The sequence below is a fragment of the Pleurodeles waltl genome, chromosome 3_1 (assembly GCF_031143425.1).
Source record: "Pleurodeles waltl isolate 20211129_DDA chromosome 3_1, aPleWal1.hap1.20221129, whole genome shotgun sequence".
Classification (NCBI taxonomy): Eukaryota; Metazoa; Chordata; class Amphibia; order Caudata; family Salamandridae; genus Pleurodeles; species Pleurodeles waltl.
Genome location: NC_090440.1, coordinates 1,956,679,549 through 1,956,703,693, shown reverse-complemented (window position 1 = coordinate 1,956,703,693; position 24,145 = coordinate 1,956,679,549). Strand labels below are relative to the sequence as shown.

The 24,145-nt window shown below is 42.2% G+C and overlaps 1 protein-coding gene across 3 annotated transcripts in view; it reads left to right on the top strand.

Annotated features, from left to right (window-relative positions):
• ZSWIM7 (zinc finger SWIM-type containing 7) overlaps positions 1-2,237 on the top strand; it is a 541,174-nt gene extending 538,937 nt beyond the window's left edge. For all 3 annotated transcript variants that reach the window (XM_069226289.1, XM_069226287.1, XM_069226291.1), the window contains exon 6: positions 1,362-2,237. In XM_069226289.1, coding sequence (XP_069082390.1) covers positions 1,362-1,475 — 114 coding nt within the window. In that variant the 3' untranslated portion in view covers positions 1,476-2,237. The remainder of the gene's footprint in view (positions 1-1,361) is intronic.
• The last annotated feature ends 21,908 nt before the right edge of the window (positions 2,238-24,145 follow it).

Genomic DNA, 24,145 nt, shown 5'->3' with positions numbered 1-24,145 from the left:
CCCCTTCCCACGAGGAAGCCGGCTCCGAATGGAGCCGGCGGAGTGGGAAGGGTGCGACGGGTGCAGTAGCACCCGTCGCGAATTTCAATGTCTGCTATGCAGACACTGAAATTCAAAGTGGGGCCCGCTTACGGGGGCCCCTGCAGTGCCCATGCCATTGGCATGGGCACTGCAGGGGGCCCAGGGGCCCCACGACACCCCTCACCGCCATTCTGTTCCTGGCGGTCGGAACCGCCATGAACAGGATGGCGGTGAGGGAGTCGGAATCCCCCATGGCGGCGCAGCAAGCTGCGCCGCCATGGGGGATTCCTCAGTGCAGCGGAAAACCGGCGGGACACCGCCGGTTTTCCTGTTCTGACCGCGGCCAAACCGCCGCGGTCAGAATGCCCTGCGGGGCACCGCCAGCCTGTTGGCGGTGCTCCCCCCGGCCCCGGCGGTCAATGACCGCCGGGATCGGAATGACCCCCTATGTTTCTTACAAATGTTATTTTTATAGTGTTGCCCTCTCTGGGCTGTTCCGAGCATTAGAGTCAAGTTACCACAATATTTGCTGGACTTGGAAACACGTCCCATAATGCTTTGCAGGGCATTCTTTTTACAAAAAGGATTTGCCCATAACTCACCATACAAAGTGCCCTTTCTGTGTCGAGCATCTCTGGGATCCCACACTAGGTTGGGAGGACCCCAAAATAATCATATTAAAAAAATATAATAAATAATGGCAATTCTTTAATTTTTAGCTGCAGATAGAGGAAGAAGGTACATGGACGTGCTTTAGTTATATGCAGGGCTGCTGGAATTATGTGGCATAGAGGACCAAATTGTGTGTCAGGGTTGACCACTTTATGTGACAAGAAAAGTCTAGTTATGCGTTTACAACACCAATAGCTCTAACTCAAGCACAAACATTTGTACTTTTCAATTAAACTTATGTTCAATGTTTTTTTTTTGTCTGCTTGCAATAAAATATAGTAACAATCGCACCAGCTTGCCGAAGCTAAGCCTACTGGCTTTTCAATGTTTCCTGATTATTTTGCTATTGCCTAGAGCTTGTATGTATGTATGTCGGCTTTGCGCTCCTAGGTCACTTCCTAATGTTAATTAAATCAAATGTTCTTCCTACTCAGGCAGTTTTAAGTAGAAACACTTGTAGTAACACAAAGGCTAGGAAAATATTTCCTGAAACTTCTGAAGAAACAGTTGTAATAGAAACGCTTAATTTATGTAAGTTGACCTTTTTACAATGACGACATAATTTAAAATAATGCTTCCGTGCCAGTCATCTGTGGTCGCTTCTTTGGTGTTTGGGCGAGGCCGCCAGCTTCTACCCTGTTTCTGACTCTGCCCCATTTGCCTTGCAGTGTAAGCACGTCCTCGCCATCTACCTCAGCCAGGCCTTGGGAGCATGCCAGGAGCGGAGCGTGTCCGACAAGCAGCTGAGCCAGATTCTCCTGGCGAGAGAGGATGACGAGTGAGGGGAGAAGATGCGCAGCAGCGCCCGAAGATAACTGCGTTTGTTTCAGCACCATCATCCTTCACCCAGCACAGTTGTCATGACAGCTGATTACAGTGTGCGTTTTGGAAATAGTCCGTGGAAAATTCTAGCAGTCACGATGCTAGAGGCCTACGTGTTTGCTTCTGTTTGAAGACTGAACTTTGCAAAGAGACGCAGTTCTGCTGAAACCGCAGTGTCTGACCTTGGTAGGGCTCTTGGACTAGTGAGACATCCACTCTGCCACTCACCTCCAAGGCGCCCCCATGGGTTTGGGAAGAGGACCTTTCTGCAGCATCCTGTAAGGGCATTTTAGGTTAATCAGAAGTGGCGGCCACGCCAGTCCTCCCTCATAGAAGAGTCCAATCAGTCTTGTGGGCTTCATCTCTGAAGTGGAATTAGCCGGAAAAAAGACACCACCTAGTGTGATTGACGCAGGCTTGAGAGCATCACCAAACTGAGCCGGACTCCAATGTGTGATGAGGGCATTGCATGAAGATGGGGTAGTTTCAGTTTGAAGGTGTAAGGCGACAAGGCTGTTGAGTAGGGGCCTTCGAACTACTCCAACGTTGTATGTGAAAACCAAGTCTCATACCTGTGCCCTGCCTCTTTAGTCCTCTGCAGTCAACGACTGCAACCAAAACTTACTCAAGTAGCAGGTCATGTTCTCAGGTTTCATTTTCTGTTTTATTTTCACACGGTATTGTAATTAAAAGGCCTGCTCAAGGCAGATGTTAAGGCTGAATATTTTGGATAATGTTTTGTTTTGTTTGTTCTTACTGAGTTCTAGTGGTGTGAATACCAAATTCTAAACCTGTGTTTTTTTTCAATACTATTACGTGGCAACAGTGGGCAACAAAAGTCACAACCTACTGTTGCCACATTTTATTAATATATATATATATATATATATATATATATATATATATATATATATATATATATACATATATATATATATATATATACATATATATATATATATACATATATATATATATTTACATTTACATTTGGTACAGCGAGGAGAGGCCATGCTTTGGATTGCTTCCCCATTACTCCTATGACCCTGCATAGCACTTGCATGCTGGGGCAGATGATGTTGGGGGCCTCATAAAACAAAATTATAAATGAGTAAAAAATAAATAACAGATGTTTTTCACCTCAGGATTCTGAGTGACATTATAGGAAACTCGAGCTTTGCTCTCTTCTTTTTGATGTCATTCATAGCCCTTCAGGGAGAAGCTTCCCAATTATTTACTGTGACCCTTTTATATTTCTATACAATATATATTGGTTCTACACCCATTCATTACTCTAAATAGCCTTTTTAAAATGTTACATACTGCAGTCACGGCCCATCAGGCACAAAGAAAGCCTTGCTTTGCAGAGGACTGCGGCATGGGAGGGGACCTGACAGTTGGGCAGTGGGGGTTGGTAAGAGGCAGAGAGGGAACTCTGCAGTTGATTTTTGTCCCCTCCCCTCCATGGAACAGGGTGGGATAAATTAGTCTCTGCTGTTCTTCTTTGCCTGGCCCATATCCTCCTGCAGTCAACAGGGAGAGGTTGTGGCCTTAGTGGACTTTGAAACTGAGAAACCATGTTTAAGTCCCAGCATCAGCTCAGCATCCTGTGATCCTGGGCAAATCACACAATTCACCTGAGCCTCCAAAGATATTAATCTGACCTTCTGTGTTGTTATCTGGTGCTCTTGTAAAGCTCCCCAACACTCCTGTGTCAAGTTTATGCTATATAAAAGTGTGAGGAAAGTGACACTATGCATATTTTTTTTTGTATTTCTACACTATCATCATTCCATTTGTTCGAACTTACGCATGATGCTACCTGCAAGTTTAAAAAAAAAAAAAAAAAAAAGATGCACCTTTTGCCAGTCTCTGAACACTACAGTACAGGACATCTCTTAAGTAGTGTAAAAGTACTGCACATATCTAAAAGCCATGGGTGAATGTAAAAGGCCTAAGGATGAAGAGGACTCTCAGGGTGAGAAATATTCCAAGAACACCCAAGAGAAAAATGTGGAATAATTTTGTTTCCAGTCTTGACAAAAGTTACAGGCCCTATAAGGTTTAAAATACTTTTAGTACCGCAAATGTTTATGAACATTAGGTCCACGCTCCTAACTAAACAGTGTTTTGTGAAAGGTTGCGATCTGTGAATGTGGGCCACTTTTTTTGACTACCCGGGCCCAATTGTGGCCCCAATCCAACCCCATGGGCTAATGCATGCAACAGGCCATTGAATATTTGCTCAGTCTTTTCGTCCAGCTTAATGCCCTTGGGTGTAATTATGTATCCTAAAAACATTACAATAATAGTGTAGAACATACACGTATCTATCTTAGCATGAAGATGGTGATCATTATAAAACTGTTTCAGTATGTGATAACTGAGCTTTTAAGGAGCCTGAATAATTTAGAATGTCACCCAGATAGACAATACCACCTGTGACCAAGCCTTCGTCAGCTGCAGGGGTGCAACATTTGATTAAGATGTGAGTGTTAGCTTGGGGAATAGTGCGTGATTCAATGGACATAAGTTCATCAACTATGTTCCTATTAAAAAACAGACCTTACCCTGATCATATTGCTCCCCAGGACTAGAGAGCCTTTCTGTGCCCACTGTGTCACTTCTAATAATAGAATGACAATGGCGAACATCTCCGAAGCAGTGTGTAACTTTGTTGATAAGTCATTCACTGCCTTCCCTAACTTCGAGGTATGGTCCTCCCGCACCAGGTGCAGGTGATTTCAGGTGGTACCTCCTGGCACAAATTACACTAGGACAGTCCCTCCTGGTCTGCTACAGGTTTTCCCGCGCTACGGGGAATGGTGCAGTGCACTATGCATCTGGGGGTATGGTCTCCTCCCCCACGAGGATGAAAGGTGATTTCAGGTGGCATCTCCTGGCACAAAGGATGCTGGGACAGGTAGCTTCCTCCTGGGCTGCTTCTACAGTCTTTCACAATACAGAATACATCCAAATATCCTTTCAGTATTTTATTAAGGTACTGAAATGCTGCAGGAGGGTTACAGAGTGTAAGACATGATCTGAAATTTGAAAAACCAAATCTTAGTACAATATGCCATTTTCTGTTCATCGCTCTCAGACTAAATATTAACCTCTTCTGAAGGCCAACTGCATGAATATTTTTGCATTTCAATTTTGTTAAAAAACACTTGTAATTAGTAGGCAGGGATGTGAAATTCTATCGCCCGACACCCGGGACATATTGTTTTGGGTCAAGGGCAACACTATTTCATGTTTATATTGTCCTTGGGACAAGTAGACCCAACCCCCCTGCAGCACAAACCCTTTGGCTGCCAGTTTACAGAGAAGGGAATTGTCTGCAGTAGAGGTAATATGTGTGTCCATACGTTAATGCTGTTCACACTTATATTTATGGTTCATTAATGAAAAGCTTTCATTATTAGGGTGAGTGCTGCAACAGTGGTTCCAGTAAAAAAAAAAAGCATACACACACACACGCTTGAAAAGTTTAACATTATAAGGCAAAATATAATGCTTCCAGAATGCTCTCTGATTAGATAGAAATGTTTGCAGAAGCCTGGAAGCAAGAGTGATGATTCTTTGCTTTCAAAATAAAATGTTCAGAAAAAAATGCAAGTTTGAAAAGAAACGTTTCACTACTATGAAACTGTAGGTGCTATTTCTTTGAAGCATCATTTAGTAAAATGTGTTGATGCATCCCAGTATTTTTGTGAGTCTTTTGGTTTCATCAATGTGTGTCTTGTTTTGACATGGCGTTTAAAACACTTTATTGTTGTGGGTGCTGCTAGGCCCTCACCATTGTAACAAACACTGGCAAAAAGAGGAAAATGTTTTTGGTCTCAAAAAGAACACATTGCCACCAGCGGCGTAACACAGGCCCCTCAGCACAGAACGTGCCCTAAGTGAGTCTGGAGGGGGGGGCCTCCAGTTTCATTACATCACTGATTGCCACAGTAGTTCCTGGCACTGAACAAAACTACTTTGTGTAGCAATATGCTCCTTATGAAGAGCAGACTGCGATCACTCATGGTAAAGCCATCCAATAGATAGAGAAATAGAAGTTTAATAAAGACAAAATGTCTTTGTTAATGCCAGACCTAATTGGGCACCCAATTCTTAAAGAAAGTCACAAAAGTGCACCCATGGCATATGTCTTTGAAGTAGTAGCCTTCATGAATTCACAAGAACTTACAGAAGTAGACCAGGAAATCGTACTCCTAGAAAATATTTATGAACTGTATTTTAGCACAATGTGCATGTTTAGATTTGCTCATGTGAAAATCTATTCAGTGTTTACAAGTTCACTTTCCCTCCAACCACTTTTTTCCCAACCCTGGAAGACCTTCTACTTCTCCCATTGTCAGGAGTACATTTCCAACCTTTCTCATTATGGGAAAAGATTAGAGAAGATCTGATGAAAATCCATAAAACACACGTTATTAGGTTTGCAGACTCAAAGGCATTCCAGCCCTGGGACTATTGCTTACTGCTTCCTCCAGCCCCAGTATGTAGATCTGCAGAAAGGTGACAAAATAAGGAAATTGCTGTAGTGTGGATTGAAATTGCAAGTATTGAAGCCCTACTATAGCAGTTGCCCTGGCATAATCAGAAAGGCTATTATCAGAACTCTTACATAGTGGGATTGCTGCCATAATTTGTTGCCGCACTACATGGCACCAAAAGGACAGGTAGATTTTTTACAGGACAAGTAGATAGTTTACTAAATTCAACACCCCTGAGTAGGTCTATACAGAGTCTTTGTTCACCTTTGTTTTTTGGGAATATTAAAATTAGAAGAGCAAGGGGTGAGTTGGCCTGTACAACCCATTAGCCATGTTGTTTTTCTAAATACTGATTAAAATATTCTGTTTTTAATTTAGCGAGCACATACGCTTGACCACAAGATATTTGTATCCAAATCAGTCTTACTATCATAACTTTTATGTGGGAGAAGCCCACTTGCTTTTTTGTTAGCAAATATATCTCTAAGTTCTTCCAAGACAATATAGTATTTAAACAGCTAGTGGCTAATGATATACCAATTTCTGCAGACATCTTACAAGTGCAGCTTTGTCCAGATTTACATTTATTCATACTGCTAAATTTAAAATAATCAAAATTCAAGTGTACTTTCCTTGCAGCTCAGTCATTATAATGGTTATGTAACGCCAACCAAGGGATTCTCTAAATTATTTTGAACTAAGGAGCAGCAAAAAGATGCATTCAAATCAAAGTGCATTTATTCATGATGGTTTCCAAAACAGACCAATGAAGCCCTGTGTATGTTTGTGAAACTGTAGAGAACCTGAGGGCAGACTAGATCCCTCCTACTGTTTCGACCTCCTCTGGAATTTATTTCATGAATTTGCAAAGATTGTGTAGATATGCAGTGAATATAGTTCCCTGAAGCTTCTGAATGTAAAAGCCCTGAAACCACCTTCTCCTTACCTGACAAAAACGTTTTCCTGGGAACTCTCAAATCATTCAAACCTGACTGCATGATATTCACTAGCATTTGGGAATTTATGTAATTTCTTCACTCAACAAGCCTGTTTCTTTAATTATCGTTGAATTGACCCTTCCACCGGCTGCTGCCTCTCATTAGGTAACATTCCTCATGTTTGATATTAAGTGTTCAAGGCTTATTTCTACAGTCTTTAACAAAATTATCTTGACTTTCACAGTATAAACATATTCTGGTTTACTGTCTAATAGGGTTGATTGTGATGTTTCTATAATGAGCCTCCTTTAACTTAAGCCGGACCGCTATTACCTTATTTTTTTTAAAGGCATTTTGATAAACAGTGGTCTGAATGAACCACTCTGCTCAGCACACTTAGAACATCATTCAATTTGGTTTGCAGCCGTTGATAGACTAAGGATAATCTTTTTTCTTTGTACCAACCATCACAACCACCAAGAGATTGAATATTGTGCTATAGCTTAACCAACCTAATGACCTCTTTTTAAGGTTAGTAACTTATTTTCTAAAGAAAGAAAGAGTACCCAACGTCCTATAAAATAATTTCGGCATACATTCACAGAAACAGCAAAATTATATAGCATGGGATTGTCACTTACTACTAATGGAATACATCAGTTTGCAGCATTCCCACTTAAAACAAAGGCAGCATTAGTTGCATCATTAGGAAAGGTCATAAGTTTACACAAAAAGTGTAACTGACATTAATTAATAATGCAAACTTCTTGGAGTTTCCAGAAAGCCTTTCTGGAAGTGCTAAGCGCATGATAGTCACCATGAATCCGGAATTTCCAAAAAACCTGATTTCTCTTGAGAGGTGGTAAAATCCATGAATCAGTGTTTTTGAATTTGTGGGCAAAAACACTTGACATCACTCTGCTGCTCACTGAATTTCTGCATCTATCCTCAACAGTGAACAGGATGTACATTAACTGTATTTCTATGCATCCAGCGTTCTCTATTCTTGGTATGAATCTCATGTTCCTGAAACTGAAGCATAATAAGAAATGGGTTCATTTATATATATATAAATTAACACTTCTTTCCTATTTGTAAGGTAAGTACCTCGAGCATGGTAACACTGTGTGGTTCCTAAAGAAACGCTTACTCTAAGAAATTGGAGTTGATGGGAGTGAATACCCACCTCAAGGAATAATCACAACCCATATCAGGGTGAACCTTCAAAGACACTAAATTAACCTGAGCTCAGTCCCCTGGTAGCTACGGCACAGAGCATACAGGCAACGTGTAAAGTATTTATGTAGTACCAAAACAGCGATAAAGTCAAAATGCAAAACAATAAAAATCCTAAATCAAATTAGAAGACTGGAGTAAAATGTAACAAACAAAATGACACCAAAGTGACAACAATCCGATAAGGGGAAGTGAAGATATGAATTTTTAAACTTCTAAGTAGGAATAGCGCCAAGAAGCATAAAGTGCACATGATAGTGGTCATGGCAGACCCGGACATTGGTGCAATTTGACACTAACTGTGTTGGGACGCAGGTTGTTTGCACAAACCAGGTTTGCCGTGGTCAAAGATTTTACCTTCTAATGCACTCGTTTAGGTCCCAATGCACCACAGAAGTACATGTCTAGAGGCCTCAGGACCTCAGGGGTGGCATTTAGAGACTCAGGGTGGCAGGCAGAGTTCAAAAGGGCGGTCTAGGTCACTGTAGCTCCTTTAAGGTTGCTGATTAGATCATCCATGTGCACTCCTGGATGCCGGTCCCTTTTAATCATTGTACTAGGACTCCACATATCCACACACATTCTAATGCTGTTTCTGTTCTTTTTTTGGAACAACACCCTTGGCAACCCGCATGGTGTGAGAACTTCAGCAGCTCGATTATGATGTCCTTCTATAGCAAGCCATTATTCGTCGTCCTTTTTGTTCTGTAACTGGATGGTCTTGTATGCATTTGTGCAACAGGCTTTGTTGACATTATATTCAAGGTTACTGTCTTATCTTTAAATTTTCCTAAAAGCTTCAACAAACTCAGGTGCTTTTTAAATATAGGATGTACTATTGTGAGGTTGACGGTCATAACCAGCAGCCCCATCATTTGAGCTGTAACGTTGCTTAGTAAGCATGGACCTCCAGGACATGTATTTTCTGTGTAATGGACACATTAACATATGTTAAATTATTATACATTTTTTCGAAACAGGAAACAAGATGTTTTGCCTCCCATTTTAATGCCCTTCCACTGGATGATCTTAACATTGGCTGTTGTTGCATTTTATGACCTTTTGTGATACATGATATTATACTTTGCTCCACTATAATGACCAAATGTCACTTTATAATGTCCAATCATAATGTCAACAAATGCTGTCTCACTTATACATTCCTTATATATACAAATACACATTTGTCGAGTATTTGTTTTGTGCATTATGTATGAGTATTCTGAGCCCTGAATGTCATCATGTTCTAGACTTCATCTTATCTGATGTTTGACATTTCATTTTGATTGCTTAGTCCAAGGTATGACATTCTGTCCATTTATTTTTGTGTCTTATTTTACACACACTAGCAACATAATGTAATTTTGCATATACCCTACATAATTGTGCCATTGCTGGACAGACACTTGAATATAAGAATTGTAATCCACACCTGTAACAGTTTGTTTTCCTCGTATCAATTCTTTAAACTTTGTCTCCTCTTTTACTTATCTTTCAAACATGTTCAGTTGTTTTCCTTCTTCCTTGTTCCATATTTCTAGCATGCATCTTTGTTAGTGCATCAGTTCACACCATTTGTAAGATTGTTTGTAGATCATACTTTGTTTAGCAACTACTTCCTAAACTTAAGTGAGTTGCATCCTTGATATTATGCTTTCTTCTTTATTCAGTTTCTCAAATTCAAAAACATTACTAAATTCCTCAATCTGTTACATATTCATCAATTGATTAGTCTTCCCTGACAAGATATATTAAAATTGTATCTTTTAACATCCAGATTTCTCTGTGGATCAAACCTTTCATTCGAGCATTTCATGAGCCCATTGTTTTTTCTTGTTCAGGAAATGTTTTAATTAGGTCTTCTATGTCATCACTAACTAAATTGATTAGCAGAGTGTTTGTGTTCATCAGTTTACCATTTGCATGTAACCTTTAAAAGATATTTGAAACTTCTCCTCCATTGTTCCCACTTTTAGACAATAGTTAATGTTGCAAGGTTGAGGTATACAAAAAATATACTTGAAATAGTTTCTGCTTTTGTGTGCATATTTATGTTCATTGTTACCTCATTTTTTCAACTGAAATTTATTGCATATATATTTATTCAGGGTTACTCTTTGGTATTTATTTTCTTTGTTTTCCTTGTTTCTAGATTGCAAACTATTTGCCTGACTTCCATTTTTTTCCATTCATGCCTATTGAATTGCCTGATGTAGAGGTGGTCCCTGAGACCTTATGATAATGCTGTGTTACTTTATGCCTGACCCAGAGATGGCCACCATTGATGACTTACCATTGTCTTGTGAAATTCTTTGTACAAGATTAGACAAAATCAAGGTTTTGAGAAATGCAGTGTTCCACAGTTGCTGGTAGTGAGTTTATTAATATTTTACCACATTACTTGCGGCTTGGATCACCGCTTGCCAACAGTAACACTCAGATTTTCTCTGCTGCATATCTACTACTACTAGTAGATGTTACTTGCTGATTATTCATTGTCTTATTGCACCCTTGACAGAAAGTCCACAATAAAATTCAGAATAATGTCTGCTCTGTTCCCAGGAATCCCTTGCTTTGTGTAATATCTTCCTGAGTACTTTTTCCTTTCCTTATCTTCCTAAGCGCCTGCCATTTTCCTTTGATATTTGTTCGTAAGACAAGAGGGTCAGTCTGTGCTAGTCACCAAATTTTAACAAAGGCATGTAATGTAAAACACTCAAGAAATGTAGGACCCTTAATATATGTACTTTATTCAGCCTCACCTTCAACTTCTACTTTGCGCCACTGGGTGCTCTATTCACAGATAACTAAAGTATACAAAAAGTGATGGGTGGAATGCTTGAATTAATCTCTGCTACTGGTAATTACTTGGTCCGCGTCCCAATCCATCGTTATTTTGCATACCATGCCACCTCAGTTTAGACGGAGCAATGTGATAAACATCTTGACCCTGCTCCACTGGGAGCAGTCCAGCTCGAACTGCCAAACCAGGATCTCCCTGAACCAGAACACAAGAAACCCAGGACCGTTTTTTCCCCTTGTTATGGGCTCATCAGTCAGGTATAGCTTGGTTCCAGTGACTAGGTGTGCATGGGACCCACATCTGGACATATGGTTCCCACTTAGGGTGACATACTAAAGTATACAAAAAGTGTTGGGCATAATGAATTAATTTCAGCCAGTTGTAATTACTCAGGCCTCATCCCATTCCATCATTATTTTGTACACCATGCCACCTCAGTTTGAACTCATCTATATCCAAATCAGAGTTGACGCTGCTCCAGTGGGAGCATTCCAGCCCGAACTGCCAATCCAGGTCCTCCCTGAACTGGAAAAAAAAGCAACACAGGACCGGTTGTTCTTGAAAATAATAAGAATTTAGTCTTGGCTGAGTTGAACTTCAGGTTGGCAATAGGCATCCACATCAGGCAGTGTTTGAGACTTTGAAAGCCTGAAGCTGAGACTGCTTGAAAGTCTCTTCTGCTGTTATTTGCCAAGAACAACAAACTAGAAACAATGCAATTGTAGATCAATGGTAGGAACCTTAACAGCTTTAAACCCCACCTTTCACAGAATGCTAAGTGACTTGTATTTTCCTGTGGACACCAATCTAGCCCTCAAGGACACTTTGCCAAAAAAAAGCTAACACTGCCCAGTGCCAGCTATCTCTCTTGTAAACAAAGTGGAACAGTTTATTCCAGAAAGCGACTTTAGAACTGGTATTCAAATCCTCGTACCCTCGCATGTGGGTGGTGGTAGCGCCCTGCTTTAAGGCTTTCCAGACTCCATAAAGCCACCCCTTTGGAGTACCCTACATGCCTTAGCATGTCTTATGCAGGACCTGAAGAAATATGATCACATCATCCCAGCCTGTTGGAAATCCATTGGCTCCCCTTGCGGGCCCCCAGATTTTTTCTAAACCAGCTGCATTATTTATAGAGCCATCATGACCAGCATGACCAGCTATCTTGCAGAGAAGCTCATCATCTCTGGTGGTGTTTGGCACACCATCCTAATATTATAAGGACAACCACATTTGCCCTTAAGGACCAGGGTGAATGTATTCAAATACAACAATTGACCTGTGGGACTTACTCATTAGCAAAACCTCTTTTATGATTCTGAGACTGCTGCATATGTCAATCAATTATATCATGCTGAATATCTATCAATTGAGTACTTGACGAAAGTCTCTATGCAGATCCTCATGTATTTCTATAGGATCACTGTAAAGTATATGCTACTTGCAGATAGTCCATATGAGGCAGTGCCTACGTGATAGACATATATCCTATAAACATGAGCAAAGATGCTGTGTAAAACTCCCTGATTTTAATTAATTGTGAATACTACAAGAGGAGCTTTGTATCTGTGCATATCGAATATCACTTTTGTAATTCGAATGTAATAACAGCTAAGGATGGTTGACAACTTTTCAGCCCGTAATTACAGTTCAAGTCTCATCAGGACCAAAGTCATCCAACTATCATACCTGCATCAAGAACAAGAGAAACACACACTAAGTCAGTATACCACTGTTTTCCATAATACAGTGGTACCTCACTGATAATTGCATCTATTCACCACACACAGTGTGAGCATCTGTGCACCTCCAATACTTAGCAACTAAATGCAGCAAGTCCTATAATTAAAATATCCAACCTGAGGTCACTTACAAAGCTGCATATAGGTATCACTGTCTAGTCTAGAATGTGTACCTTCACCATAGTCACCTCACTGTGTAACTGTGCAATTACAGTGTAGGCACCAGAGCGTGTGACCCATGCACAAAAAAATCATTGTAACATGCAGTGATGAGTCCCAAACTCACATCGAAGTGTCTCTGACCTATTTTCCCATACTATTAAATCACTGTAAATCCAGTTAGCGGCAGCTGGCAATATAATGCTGTGTTCTAAAAAAATAAATCGACATGCTTCCCAGAATCATAAGTCATGCAATACCGTGCTAAAATGTACTATACTTCTGCGGTATATGATGGCCACGGACAGCTCATCCCGATGAGGACCACTCTATGCCTTAAAACAAAGTGTGTGCATTTCTGCTAGATATTCTATGGATCTCCTGTGCCCCGAAAACATCCAAGTCTTGGTGCATGCATCTGTGGACATGGGTCTTTTAAACTAACCAGCACCAACCAGTGAACAGTATCAAGTGTGGGACCAGGCACCAAACTCACTTTAGTAGGTAACTCAAATGCAAAGTACATAATCAGAAATAATATAGTCCAAAATGAACAACAGAATCAAAAGAAATCGGGAAGCATCCTAGGAAAAAAATCCTAAAATCTCTAAGCAAATGTACCAAGTCCCTACTAGAAGGTGGAAGTCTTCTGGCCCACCCCCACATCAAGAGGTTCTATTACACAATTCTTGCATTACAAATAAGGGAAAACTGCAGTTTCTTAGTTGTGTGATTAGAAATAGGAAATATTGAACAAATCCGAGGATGACATATAACATCATAACTTCAATACGCTGTCACGCTGTTATATGAAGTTCAAACTAATATAAAACATTTATACAACCAAATACACACCAAACCAATAGTGCTAGACCCAGCAACAGAACTACAACAGAAGGATCTTGAGAGAAATTAACATTGAAAACAGGACGTTCACGCACAATACAATCACACTAGGAAATGTTCTATTACATCATTTACTCTTTACCCTGAAGAGAGAGAAGGTGAGTAGAAAACAAGATGGGACTGGAAGAGATAGGAGTAAGGTAACACTACAGCAGCTGAACAATATCCATGTAAACTAATGTGAAGTTTTCAGCAAAACGTGGCCTAAACAAAATGTTAATAAACGCAACTCTGTACATTATATTAAACTTGTTTCAACTGTAACTTTATTATTCAGGTACAGTAGACTACATTCTCAGCTGCTTTATGGAATTTTCTTCTGCCTTTGTAGACACTATACTAAATAGATTCCAATTTGTATTCCTTCTTCTTGGATCTTATACCTTCCATCAAACTACTATTTCCTTTGTTTCTGCTTTTACATATTAGAAACTTAAACTTTTAGCAAAAGAAGTAATACAATTGCACAAACTATTAGAATTATCACAGGCTTTATGATTAGTTTCAAAGTACTCCCTTCCAAATTGTCCAACCATTCACCAACCTTACCAAAACTCTTCCCTAGTTCACTAAACCAGAAACCTACAATTTCACCTACCCAATTCTAGAATGAATAGCAAGTAAAGTGTTAGTTATATTAACAATAAACAATTCTATAATTCTAAAATTATTAGGTTCAAATGTACAGCTGTAGCTGTATCTACTAAAGTAGCTCACAGTGTAGTATCCTACATCCTACCGCAGTAAGGGCCTAATTTCCACTTCATTTATTGTGACCCCTATAGAAGGAATTATACAACCTAATATATCACACTACCACATTTTTGTTTGTTTTCTACTTCATCCTGTTCATTAATGTGATATACTTTGGGAAATTCTAAAGATAAATAACAAGATCCAACCAAATTACATGGCAAAGTAAAATAAGCATTTTTTCACAGACATAATAAATTGCCCTCAAGATTGGTTCACCTCCCAGCAAACAATTACGAGTTACCTCCTAACGTCTTCCAAACTCACTTTCTCCTACATATTCAGCTTACCATTCTTTAGTAGACTTCTTCGAGCCATATATGACTCACCTCTGTTCTTTCTCCATCCTTTATCCAGGATGAACATTTGACCATCTAAATTCTTCGTGCATTACCTGCTTAACTGAATTTTTTCCTTCTTCCACATTGCTCACAATTTTAACTCCTCTCTCATTATATTTCCTAACAAACTAAATTTCCTCTGTACTCACACATACTCCTAATTAGTAGTCTTAGTTTCATGCTTAGTTTGTGTAGTTTCCAAAAACTCCATATTTTACATCTAAATTATTCTTTCTTATAGGAAGGTTCTCCTGAGAAATATTGAAGTCAGTTAGATAAGGGGAAAGAATATCATCATTATTAAATATAACAACATCCATATTGAAAGAAAACAAATCAGTAGCTTCTCTTAGGTTTATCCCTTAACAGCTGAAGTAGGAAGAAAACTACATACAAAACAATTACTAATTTTTATATTGTTCACATAGTCATGAGTCATCCTAGTATAACTAAAGTTTGTTTAGGTTCTATCATATCGTACCCCACATTATTCTTCACAGTAAATTCTTTAGAAACATGTCCCACCAGAATTAGCACACACCAACAACCAACTAAATTCAAAGACCACAAACTTTTTTTACAACAATATTTTATTGTTTTCTTATTTTATTTAAACAGTTATTAAACGCAAAATGCAAAAAACAGCATTGCGTTGTGACTTTTCAACAGTTTAGTTCATTTCAGGTTAAGGGTCTTTTAGAATCAATCTTTTTCAACAACAATCTTTCATTTTAACTTTGTCTTAACTGGCTCTTTATTCTTTCAATGTGTTTTTTCTGTTTCTGGTTCACTTTCAGATTCAGTGTCAAATTTATAGTGACAATGATTCACCAGATTTAGATCTTCCAACTCTGCTTTCTCCTCCTCTTCTTCGGATACTGTAGATAGGTACACCTAATGAGATGAGACCTATTTTTGTTTGGTACGCTCCTTCTCATTGATAATTTGGCCACTGGTGATTTACTGTCACTGTTTTCCAGGGAGAGTGAATCACACTAGTTTTGGATTCTATGTGTGTTTCTGGCTATAAGTCTGGCTTAGAATGCTTTCTCTTGTAAGTTCTTTTCCTTGGAGTGTCGTCTTAAATTTTTCTGTTAACCAACAGGCTTTGTGAGAGTGTCTTTATTTTCAGCCAGCACAATGACATCAGTTATTGAAGTTAGAACAGTTAAAGAAACATATGCAAACCTCATTGTTTTCCTCTTAATGATCTTATAGGACATCAAACCAGTCTTTCTGTCAGGTGTACTTTTCATTCTCATCACAACAAGAGGAATGACATGAGGCCATTTCAGACTAGTTAAAGCACAAAATTTGGCCAGTTTTTTTCTTTAGTTTCTTATTGGCACACTCAACCACTACAGAAGATTGTGGACAAAAGCTGCAGTGGAACCTCTGGTTGATTTGGAATACTGTGCAGATGATTTGAAAAACCTCATTTTTAAAATGAGTACCACAATCTGCCTCAATTAAAAATGGGGAATCCATCCTTGGGTATCAACTCAGTACACAACAGTTTGCCAATTTGATCTGATCTCTGGGTGGAATGTGCCTTGAACCATTTAGAGGACAGGCAATCATTAATTTGTACTTCAATCCATGGTAATGTGGCATCTCAGTAAAGTCTTTCTGAAGTTGTATAAATGTGCTGTCTGATTTGCCAAAGTGGTTCATAATAGTCGTAGTCCTCTTACCCTGGTACAGATATCTTCAGCAACATTTCTAAATTTGGTATTCTCACAATAGTTTCTAAATATCCTTACTGGGCTGTTTCTTCTTGCATGGGACTCACTATTCAGGTGTTTCGCCATTGGGTACAACACCATATCTGGAAAGTACATATTTATTCTCAGCATTGATTTTTCATATTTTGATGTTTTTTCTCATAACCCAATTTCTCCTATTTCTTTTTTTTATCATCTGGAGCATCTTCCTGAACATCTTCTGTTCAGTCAAAGAGATTTTGATTGAACACATAAAGAAGCAATTCAAATGTGTCCCATCATAGTTCATTATTCCCCTTCCACCATCTTGCATCTGCATTTCACCATTTCACATCTGCACACCTTTCATCTGATTAATTCCATCAGTCCAGGCTGAACAAAATTCATATTTGAATTAATTTGGTTCCTGAAACTCTTGAATTCTCTGGGCAATTGTCAGTGTCTCCTTAATCTTTTTCTGCTTTGCATGAAAGTAGTCACGACTGTATTTCTCCAGCTTCAAGATTTCTTTGTCCGCCAGCACAATTCACTCGGCCTAATGTGATTACTACGCTCTGGCTTCAAACCCATCACAAAAGCAGATACGACTCCACTTGTACTATCTTTCTCAGGGCCATCGACTCTGCTGTGTTTCCTAAAAATCTTCATAAGCCTCTTGTAAAAGGTGTGCATGGTCTCTCAGCTCTTGTAAAGTTCTTAAAATCTTTACCCAGTTCATATCTTTTGCAGACACATATTTTTCAAATACTCAATCACCTTTCTGTGTTGGTTATCCACTACAGCTTTGTAGTCTGCCCACAAGCCACTAGACACCACAGTCTTGAGCAATGAACTCAGATTAGTCCATAACAAATGGGAAATGTTTGTCTTGGGAGAGAGATTAAATGTATGTTAGAATCAGGGCGGAGCTTGCCGAGCACCAAGATAGCCACTTAGGCAGAGCGCTCCTCGAGCTGAGGATGTAATCCTGCAAAATCCTGGAGCCAAGGATATCAGAAAACACCACAGACGCGTAGGAGTGGTGTAGCAGCGCACGACGATCCTGAGGAGCCCACTGCAATTGCAGTCTGAGGGCTGGAGGCGGAGGACGACGATGAGGCCTATCCTGCCGCCGGCGTGGGTGCAGAGCCACGGAGTGGAGTGAAGCCAACTGCGTCCGCGGTGGTCGTGAGCAGAGCAGAGGAGGGCGAGAGGACCCTGAGGCGGCCCAGCAGGAGACGACACTGAATTCCAGGGGTGTAGGAGGTGGCCTGTGGGGACCGAGAGAGACAGCGAGACCCCGCAGGGCTGGGCGGAGCACGTTGCGCCCCTGGGGCGCACCACAATACAGATTCGGCCACGGAGTAGGAGAGGGATGCAGAACGGTCCAAGCGACTGAATCGGGGGACTCCGTTGCAGGCCCCGACGGTGAACCCAAAGCCTGATGGGGTTGAGTGCGCATGGAAAAAAGAGACTGAGCCTGGAGCCATTCAGGAAGAAGGATATAATGAACGTTGGGGGTGTGGAGAACCTCTAGGGGGCTGCAGAGTGTGATGAGATTGGTCGTGACCACAACAGCCTGCCGGACACGCAGTGACAATGAGTGCCGAAGCCCCAGGGGACTGAGTACAGCAGCGCAGCGGATAGTGGTGCCATGGGCAAACCAGAGAAAATACAAGCCAAACTGCAATTTGAGTCACTAAAGGCACATAAGACTCGCAACGAAGGGGCAAGCATGCCAGCAGAGACTCCAGAGGATTTCGAGGGAGAAACACCCATGGATCTAAAGCAAATTCCAACAGCTATGCAGCACAGCCTCACGAAAATCGAAAGGAAAATAGATGCCCTGACGTTCAGGATGGATCTTATGTCGGGCAGGTTAGATGGGCACTCAGAGCGTCTGGATCAGGTGGAGCAGAGGGTGTCAGAGGCTGAAGAGGAGCAAAGAGCATTGGGGGCAACCCAAAAGAAAGTGGACAAACATCTCCTTATGCTGCAAGCCAAAGCAGAAGACTTGGAGGCGCGCTCACGGAGAAACAACATACACATTGTGGGTGTAGCGGAGTCCACTCGGATAGACAATGAGGAGAAGTATGTGGCAACTACTGATCAGTATGGTGGGACGTGAGGCTCTCTCACACTTATATGTAGTGGAACGAGCCCACCGCTCCTTGGCTCCGTGCCCCCCACTGGGGGCCCCTCCGCGCTCTATTATCTCGAGGCTCCTTAATTATAGGGACAGAGGCACGGTGCTCTGGAAAGCCTGCACCCTGGGGGAGCTGTGACATGAGGGTGTTGCTCTTCCTGAATTTTACGCAGCAGTTGCAGGAGGTGAGACAATAGTTCATGCAGGGTAAGCTGAAGGCTAGAGACCTGAAGTTGGAATATAATATGCTGTACCAGGTGCAACTGAGAGTGATGGTGGCTGGGAAGCCCCTGGTCTTCACAGATCCACAGAAATTGCTGCATTTCATAGCTAAGAGAGAGGCCAAGGGACAACAAAAAAATACGCAAACCGCAGAAGAGGACGCGTCAGGAGGCATAGATGATGAGGAATGACACTGGGGTCTCAGGTGAGGAAACCGGCGAGGGTGGAGCTGGTGGTTTCCGCCCTGCCCCTGGGCCCTGACTGCTCTGTATTAGGTTTGAAGGTTAAGAGGCCCCATACAGCTGAACATCAAAGAACAGGAGCTTCGCCTGCCATTGTAATGGTATAAAATGGAATATACTGCATAGAAAACACGAGGATGACTGTACAGTGGTGAGGGGTTCTCAAAGATGCACAGTGAAGGGCTCGGGGGCCACCTCGCATGGTACACACAAAGTAGGATTGCTTTGGGTTAGCCAAAATAGAGATCCTTGGCACAAGCAGGACTGGAAAATGTGAATATGGCTTGCGTGATGGGCAAGTTGTGGATGAGAAGCTTGGCTTTATTAGCCCCCAAGTGTGTACCACATTTCAGTTGTTCGGGAAGGAGGGAAAAGAGGTTAGTGTAGGGAGAGGAAAGATTGCACATGTTGGGGAGAACGCAATGTGGGAGCGGGGAGGGCAGTTGGGGTAAGTTCAAACGCAATTCTAGTTGGCAGATGACCTGCGCTATGTTCAGAATATGTGTCCATAGAACAGTACAGCAGTATAAGACAGTGTATGCCTAATGTCCAGGAAATGTTCTGCGAAACCTGTGCCGCTGAGCTTGCTCACCTGGAATGCTTGTGGCCTCAATAATAATGGAAAGATCCGCAGAGTGGTTGCATATTTACGTAGACATACCATAGACATGGCAATCCTGCAGGAGATGCACTTGGCCCCAGGTGATACAGAAGCGCTGCAGTGGAGAATGCAGGGGTCTGTGTGTGCGGCGAGATTCACATCCCATGCGAGGGGTGTGTTAACTTGGGTCCGTAAGGGAGCGGGCATTAGCCTGCAGGGATTGTGTGCAGATCCTGCTGGTTGCCACGTGGTGGCTAAATGTACTACAGGGAATTGCGCGCTGTTGGTGGTGGGCGTTTACAGTCGCAACTATGACGACCCCAAATTTTACAATGATTTGAGTGCCAGGTTACAACAATGGGCAGACCTCCCCCAGCCCTAGGATGGGAACCTCCATTGTGTGTTAAATCCTGACCGAGATCGCTCATCGGGCCCTCCCAAGACATCCTTCAAGGGCGGCCCGAACCCTAGCTGAGATCTTACAATGAGAAGGAATGATTGATGTTTGGGCGCATAGCTGTCCAGCAACTCCATGGTACACTCATTACTCAACAGTACATGACATACACACCCGCATAGACTATTGGTTTTGAAAACGGCAGTTGGTATCGCGCATTGGGGCTTGTGAGGTGTTTCCAAGCACATACTACGACCACTCACCAATTTTATTGGAACTAGACCAGAGCTTGCTGCCGCCGCCCGCCTTCTCATGGCGATTTCCTCCGAATTCACTGCTGGATGATGTGTTCAGGAAGGAACTGAGTCGAGATATCAGGGACTACTTCACGATAAATGTGGGTACAATGACTAAATTTGCTACGGTGTGGGAGGCGTTTAAAGTTTATATACGGGGAATCACTCGCGAAACATGCAGGGGTGCTGAGGGCGCTGCGCAACCATCTCCAGAAATTAAAGGCCAAAATAGCGGAGTTGGATACCAGGCAGGTAAAAGAAGGAGATAGATCAGTGCTTCATGCTATACAGGACAAGATGCCAGAATTCCAAGAGGTAGCGCAGGCGGAGGTGACGCATATGGAGCAATATGCAGTAGCCCGTATCTCTGGTGAAGGGGAACGACCTGGAGCTACATTAGCATCCACACTTCGCCCCGCCTTGAGGATAATACAATATTGCAAATGCTAGATGATGGTGGCCGAGTGTGGAGCGATCCCCCATCAGTGGTACAACAGTTCTATGATTATTATACTCGGCTAAATAGACCACACTCACAGTCAGATGAAAGGGCGGCTGAGGACTATTTAACCCATACCGCTTTGATGTGGCTTACAGTTAAACATAGGGTTCGATTGATGGACCCCCTGCAACCGGAGGAAGCCAGGGTCGCTCTGGCAAGTATGCCGACAGGTAAAGCACCAGGCACGGACGGACTGACGGTGGCCTTTTATAAAGCCTACCAAGACATTCTTATTCCACGTCTGGTGACGCTGTTTGAGGAGATGGCAACTGACGGCTGTATGCCTCCTACAATACGAGAGGTCTTATTGGTGGTCCTATTGAAGCCCGGGATACCGGCGGACCGCTGCTCCTCATACAGACTGTTGTCCCTTATGAATGTGTACACCAAGCTGTATGTCAAAATCCTGGTGAATAGACTAGCACCCGTTCCTCCCTATCTGATAGGTGAGGAGCAGACTGGGTTTGTTCCCGGGCATATCATGTCTTATAACTACGAACATTTTTTGGTGCCTGGATATAGAAGTTAAGGCGGTGGCTGTGTTTTTGGATATCGAAAAAGCCTTCGACTCTGTGGAGTGGGGCTTCATGTGGACAGTCCTGCGGCAAGTGGGATTCAGAAAAATATTCATAAAGCGGATCAGGGTGCTGTATACTCAGCCGGTTGCCAGGCTACGGTTGAATGGTATGATGACTTCCCCAATTCCAGTAGTGGGGAACGAGGCAAGGTTGCCCCCCTGCTCTACACGCTAGTGGCGAAGCCGTTTGCATGTGCACTGCGAGAATACCATTCCCATAGAGGATTACATTTCACTCATTGCATACTTATAGTGTCCGCGTACGCAGATGACACATTACTGTATGTTAAGGAACTGGCACAAAATTTCACGCTGGTACTCCGAGAGGCCATGCTGGTCTTCACGTAAATTGGGGCAAATCCATGGTGTTCCCTCTTACAGCTGGCACCACTAGGTTATCTATGGAATGCCCGCTACAGTGGACTGAAGAGTCAGTGTGCTGTCTGGGGATTAAAATTCACTTTGACCCAGCTATCGTCCCCTGAGATAACTACGAGGTGGTGGTGCAGCGGCTGTCGGAAGCAGTTGAACGATGGATTAAACTTCCACTCTCGCTTGCTGGAAGAGTGGCCATTATGAAAGTGGTGGTGCTGCCACTCCTCCTTTTTTATTCCTTAACATCCCGATTATCCTCCCCTTTCCATCTTTGACAGGCTACACGCTCTCCTGAGTAGATTAGCCCAGGCAGGTAAACATTCTAGGGTGCAATGGCGGACGATCACTCTTCCATATGATATGGGGGGCCAAGGTGCCCCGGACCTGGAAGTGCACTATCAGGTTGCTCATACGCAGTTCGCTCAATACTGGGTGCATGGACCCCTGCAGTTGCCCCATTTACGGCTGGAGCGGGGGATGACGACTTTGTCCATACTACCCTCAGTCCTCTTCGATAAATCGAAACGATGATTCGGGAAACTGGATTCGTTAAACGTAACCTCATATGCCAGGCTGAAGTTAATGGACAGACAGGCGAACTCTTTATTATATGCACCGGAGGCACTGCTGGCCTGATGCACCTGGTTTCCACTATCCCAGGAGAGGGGGATAACTAAGGCGCTCCAGGAGCTGGGCATCGTAAATATAGGAAAAATGTTTGAGGGCAGGCTGCACAGCTGGGAAAAAATACAAGAAGGGGCGAGCCATGGTCACACCTCTCATCAGGATTCATTACCATAGTTTATGCGCTGGGATGCAGCAATTATAAGGAGATGATGTGCAAGAGCCACCTTGGGTCCCTGCTCTATCGTCATTGTTGCGAAACACTGTGCCAGGTCATCTCATATCTAGGCGATACGCCATTACACAGGAAACGTGTAGATCGGAAATATCTAGAGCGCGATTAGCATGGCAAAGAGATTTGGAAGTTATTTTTAACGACAAACAGTGGGTATGCTGTTGCTCGCGGACCAAGACTATAATCTCGCAATGGACGTCATAGACTTATACACTATAACTATCTTAATCAGGTTTACTATACCCCATCTAGGTTGGGCAGGTATGGTCTTCATGACAGTGCAAAGTGCTCTAGATGCCCGGAGGAGGAAGCTGGTTTTCCAGACATGTCTTGGGGTTGTCTGTGTGTTCATGATTTTTGGCAAGCAATAATTGACGAACTAAGTTTGATTGCAGATGAGCGGATAGCACCGGGCCCCCTGCTGGCCCTGCTGGGTGATAACAGACAATTGCACCCAATGAATAGGCGATTAATAGCAGTGATCCTACTTATGGCATAGAAACGAGTAGCTATACGCTGGGACAGGGGCCATTGACTGACAATAGAGTAGTGGATAAAGGATATGACACATTGTAATTTATAATTGGATACCTATGGAGAACTTAATAGTTTAACTCTTCAGAGTAAATGCCCACGGGATATCTGGGGACCATTCCAGGCCTATTTACACCGGCGGGGGGACGAGGGGGAAGACGAACACGACTTGCACGCACAGCGCAGCTGACCACGACCCGTTAAGCCTCATGGTCGGCGATGGGTGCCAGACTGTCTCCCTATAGTAGATGGGAGTATCATGGAGCGGGAGGCCGGGGCTCACTAGTAGCAGCACGGCTGGTTATCAAGTGCTAGTGCCAAGAATAGTGGGGGGTAAGGGCTGTATTCAGTGGCTTAAAGGGGGCACAGGGTAATGACAACTACAATACTGTGGGAATGGTCATGTACTGAAAAGGAAAATGTCTACGCATACGACTATAAGATGAGATTATAGAATGTCATATGATGTGGGTGTTCTTTTCTTAGAATGGTTCTAAAAACCTAATAAGAACAAATTTAAAAAAAAGGATTTTAGAATCAATTAAAGTTATACAAAACATAAGCCTCTAAAAGTCAGTTCTGCAATACATAATTCTTCAAAACTCTTGAGCTAATAATAAGAAAAGTGCAACGTACATCAGGTGCCAAATCCTAAAATACACATTATGTTAATAGAGTGTCAAAATGTGTAGATATTATTTCTAAGAGCAATTCCTCCTCCTGCAGATGTAAGGATGAGGAACATTTATTCCTGGAGGTCATCCTGCACCTTATATAACAGTTTTATGAC